At 34.1% G+C, this 5,139-nt stretch overlaps 1 protein-coding gene across 1 annotated transcript in view; it reads right to left on the minus strand.

Moving 5' to 3' along the window:
* Positions 1-4,272: 4,272 nt before the first annotated feature.
* LOC136064452 (protein WUSCHEL-like) overlaps positions 4,273-5,139 on the minus strand; it is a 5,251-nt gene continuing 4,384 nt past the window's right edge. The window contains exon 2 of the mRNA XM_065766208.1: positions 4,273-4,650. Coding sequence (XP_065622280.1) covers positions 4,273-4,650 — 378 coding nt within the window. The remainder of the gene's footprint in view (positions 4,651-5,139) is intronic.

A 5,139-nucleotide genomic window follows, 5' to 3' on the forward strand; every position in this document is an offset into this window, starting at 1 on the left:
TGTAATGAGGATGACAAATTAGAATGGGATTCACACTCCCAAGTCCCACCACCAAAACAAAGATACAGCTCAAATGGTAGCCGCCCACCTTTTCGAGTTTTCTCCACCCAAGAGAGAAACCCAAAAATCAATGATTTGCATGAACAAGAGAAAAATGTTGAATATGCCTCCAGACAATTGTGTAACTACGTAGATGGCATGCACATGGAAACTTTTAAATGTAGTTTAGCAAGTTCTAATCAAAATGGAAAGAAAAAAAAGAAAAAGTAAAAATAAATATGGGACTTTACAACACCTTACATAAAAGGGGTTCAAAAAGCATGATGCATGCAATCCCTCATATTACTGGTAAAGGACATTGCGTACTTGAAGTCTCAAAAAGCTTCAAAGATCTTGTTGGATCCACAGCTAAATCTTCATAAAATATCCTTCAACCAGGAATAGAACTATAGAAGCATTGTCTATAGTGAAAAGTCCCCTCTATTTATCTACCCCTCTATAATAAAAGGCTAAATTTCCCAAACAGACATTAGGGCCATTTCCAGCCATAAAGTATGAAAAACTTGTCAAACGAATTAATGGAATGCATCCATTCAAATCTTGTTGATGGAGACCTTTTTCACTATCGAATCTGTTCATTGGGCGCTAACAGAGTACAGAGAACAAACAGAAAGTAAATTATTTTTGTTCCTTGAATGTCCGTGCGCATGTCATCACAACAGTTGGTTTGTAGTCTGTACCATCCAAATGCATTTATATCTTTAGTGTGAGCCCAAAAGTTCTTTGACACGAGGTTTTGCTTATAGATATGTATAAAAATAGTAAAACTTACCCACAGTTCTTTTAGGTGTTGTGGATTAAGTTTTTTAAGGACAAAATTGGGAAATGCCCCATTTGGATAAAAATAGCAGCATAATGCCATTTTCTTCAAACTATATAGGGAAATGCCCCTCTTTGTAACTCGATTTTCTCAAAATCGAGTTATTAAAAAAAAAAATTCTGGAGCCGTATAGCGGCGTTTTTAAGGACCTATAGTGACATTTTCAGGATCTATAGTGACGTTTTGTAACTCGATTTCTATAAAATCGAGTTATAGGCAATTTTTTTAATTTTTTTTTACTTATAACTCGATTTCTTATAAATCGAGTTAAAAAACGCCACTATAGGTCCTAAAAACGTCACTATAGGCTCCTAAAAAACGCCACTATAGGGCCTAACTCGATTTTGAGAAAATCTAGTTACAAAAGAGGGGCATTTCCCTATATAGTTTGGAGAAAAAGGCATTATGCTGCTATTTTTACCCAAACGGGGCATTTCCCAAATTTGTCCAGTTTTTTAATTAAATTCAAATACATAATTGTTTTAACCAATAAGACACAGTAAATCTTAATGTATTGCATTTAAGGAATTATATCTAAATTTTATCCATAATTTATATATAAGAATACATTATGTTGGTTAGTGGCTGTATGAGGGTAAAGTGAGTCATTACCTCCCATAAAAAAGAAAAAGAAAAAAGAAAAAAGTGAGTCATTACCGAATGTAGTTGGTGTGTGTGGTTATTATTATTATTATGGACAAACAAAGTCTTATGAACCTTCATATAAAAAGATAACCAATGACTTCTTGATTTGTTGTTACATTCATTTGTGTAGTACCTGTGTTCATCCTTTAAACAAAGATTCGATCGAAGTAAGCCCTACAATTAATTAAGAGAGCTGTCTAGAATCTGTACTTTGTATATAGCTTATAGGCAGTAAGAACATGCTAGTTAGTGGTCAGATTAACATTCTAGTTGACAAAAAGGAAAAAAAATTGGTGAATAAATAGGATAGGAAATTTGTAAATCCTTTTCCAAAAGTTGGCAGTTTTAGTTGACCTCAGTATGAGGGCCGAAAATATTGAAACAATACTCGAAAAGATAGTCAAATATAATTCTCATTTTTTCCCCTTAAGGAATATCATTCTCATCTTAGAAGATAGAGCGGGGTTCATTTTGTGATTCTATAGGTAGAAGTGAATAATTAGGATAGTTTTTAGAGGAGATTATACATGGTCAGTGGCAAGGTGTATTTCTAAGGTTCAATCCAAAGTCTTCACCTTAATAAAATATAAGGGTAAGTAAGGGTGTATTGAGTTATTGGCAACAAAATTATAAATGTCAAAATATTTAAATTAGAAAGTAGTCCGATATACACTTAATCCTTGAAAACACATAAATTTAAATATCAAATTGTTTAAGTTTCTACCAACCATCTTGACTAGTATAAAATCATAAACTTATAATAATGAGTTTTGTATATTCTTAATATCATATATGCTAGTAACTTCAAAACGGTATATTGATAATAACCAATATTAAAATATTTTGTGCCAAATTAAACTAATGAGTATAATATTTATAAATTTGAGATGGTAGTGGTACTACCGTACTAGTGAGATAAATCAAGGGTTGTGCCAATGTGCAACTTATTGGCTTGGGCACCATAAAACCAAAGGAAAAAAATTGGAAAATTACACCAAGTTCCAAACAATCTCATTAGTTAGCAATGTTTCCAAACTATTTAGGAAACTAACATCTCAAGATTTTGCTCTCTGAACTCGAGGCTGACAAACACGATTTCTATTTGTGGAACTCAAGTATGAAACACTCAAGTTCCTACTCTACACATTTAAAGAAAAAAGAGATAGAGGAAAACCCCAAACACCTGAGGAAGAAGAAAAGCTCTGCAACAAATCCTTCGCTTGGAGCCCTTGCCACCACTACTTGGAGCTTTCGCTGCTTGAGTTCAGTCCGAGTCAGCCACCATCGCTTGGATTCAGTTCAAGCTGAAGTGTGGTTAGGGAGATCTGGGTTCGTTGGCAGAGCCGAGTGCATGGGTTCTTTGTTTTTTTATCTCTCTGGGTTTGTTGTTTTTGTTAGAGGTTTGGGTTTGTTGTTTTTTATTTGTCTTCTCTTCTTCTTTGTTGATCTGTATCTGCTTCTTCTTTGTTCATTTGCATTTGCTTCTTTTTTGTTCTTTGATCTCTATCTTCTTTGCTGTGTTGTTCTTTTTTGTCAATTTCATTATGGAACTTGAGTTTTAAAGACTCGATTTCCACGTGAAAAAAAAAACATAAAACTCGAGGCTTTGTGGCTCAAGTTGAAAGAGCAAAATCAAGCTTTTCAGACTCTAGTTGTTAATTTTCTAAATAGTTTGAAAACATTGCTAATTAATGCAATTGTTTGAAACTTGGTGTTAGTTTCTGATTTTTTCCTAAACATAAAACTCAAGGCTTTGTGGCTCAAGTTTAAAGAGCAAAATCAAGCTTTTCAGACTCTAATTGTTAATTTTCTAAATAGTTTGAAAACATTGCTAATTAATGCAATTGTTTGAAACTTGGTGTTAGTTTCCGATTTTTTCCTAAAACCCACAACCCATTTGATAGTTTTGAGAGGAAAACAAACGATATAGCATTGCGGTTTCTACGAAGTGGGTTCAAACTTCAAAATATATACCACTTTCCTACGCTTGTAGACGCATATGTGCTTTCACATTCTCTTACTTTCATTATACTTCCTCTAACAGTCCCTTCCCATTCTCATAATATAGTATTTCTTTATGCCATTGGATTGGATATCATTGGCAAATCTTTTCACTGTACACAGCACCATATGATACCCAGAAAACCTTTGCACTGTAGATTAGGAGCACCAGCACCAGCCCTACCTAAAATCTCTGTCGAGAATTCACTTTTCCCGCAAAGTGCATGCGCGTGAAAGCTACTGAAGCATTAATCAATTCAGTGAAGATGACAGAAAGCCATTTTTAAGTTTTAACCTCCACAAATCTTGCACTATCTGATAATGTGCAAGCTAAACTTAACAAAAGACGTGGTCTTCTAGGAGCTCACAATATGTATAAGGTAAAGAGTAGGTCTTAATAAATATACTAATCGTTACAATTTTTTTTTTATTTTTTAATTTTTTTTTATGAACAATCATTACTATGATTCTTTGTGTTCTTAATCCATCCATTTTAGCAGATTATCATGGAATATTCATTCAAAAGAGACAAAGGTAAAGCTAAATTATAATCACCCATTAATTTCTTTTGCATTTCACATGTCAACTTCACAACTAGTACTTTGAACTAATTATAAAAAGAGTGTCAAATTAGGCCCAGTTGGCAAACTACCCTTAATTAGCAATTTAGCATAGACATAGGCAAAGCCAAGTACGTACGTTGGCTAATTAAGAAAACAAACATTAATTTCTATGGTGGGTCTAATCTAATGGTAGGGTGAAGATCTGTGACAGTAGGAGTTGAGGCTAAGCTCGAGGGAAGTGCGAGAAGCATTGATTCCATCATCTACAGAGCGATAACAGCTGGTGTACATGTAGTGCCCATTGGTGGTGTAAGGGTTCGTGTTGCAGAAGCCATTGATGTCTTCAGCATGCATGGGGAACAGTGGGAGAGTTTCTTTCTCACCAGCTTCCACTTCTTCTTCTTCTTCTTCTTGTACTCCTAAGTTTTCTTCCATTAATCTTCTCTTATCAAAGAGAGTACTGTAGGATGAAGAATAGGAATCAACCCCTACACATCCAGAGTTGTGCCCAATAGATCCACCAACTCCACCATTGTTACCTCCATTTGATATTGAGCAGTCCTGTTTGAGACAAACAAGCATTAGAGAGAGAGTAAAGGCTAGCAAGAAAGATTATAAAAGGACTCAAATAAATAGAAAAATTACTACTTTTTGCATATTATATTTACCATTTTAACTAGTCTTAGTGCACTGCATGGTGTTTTCCTCTAATTAGTTTCGCCCAAAATGAAATGGGTTTCTCTATCTTCTTGAAAGCTTTAATATTTTACTGTTTAATAAGAAGAAAACCGAATGGATATATGTACTTCTTTTTATAGATATTTTAAGGGTCTGGAGAAGGATTGTCTAGCTTGTCACTCCCTTTATTGAAATCAGATACGAAAAGATGCGGTCTTTGTATAGTAATTGCAGTAGATCAAGCTTGCACTATATATGATCACGTACATGGTCTCAAGTTTTATGTCGGTTTCTTGCTATTTCTATATGTTGCAACTTGCAAAAGAGATGGTTTTTAACTACAAGAACTTATATAACTCTGAAAAAAAAAAA

The sequence above is a fragment of the Quercus suber genome, unplaced genomic scaffold (genome assembly GCF_002906115.3).
Source record: "Quercus suber isolate HL8 unplaced genomic scaffold, Cork oak 2.0 scaffold_691, whole genome shotgun sequence".
Taxonomy (NCBI): domain Eukaryota; kingdom Viridiplantae; phylum Streptophyta; class Magnoliopsida; order Fagales; family Fagaceae; genus Quercus; species Quercus suber.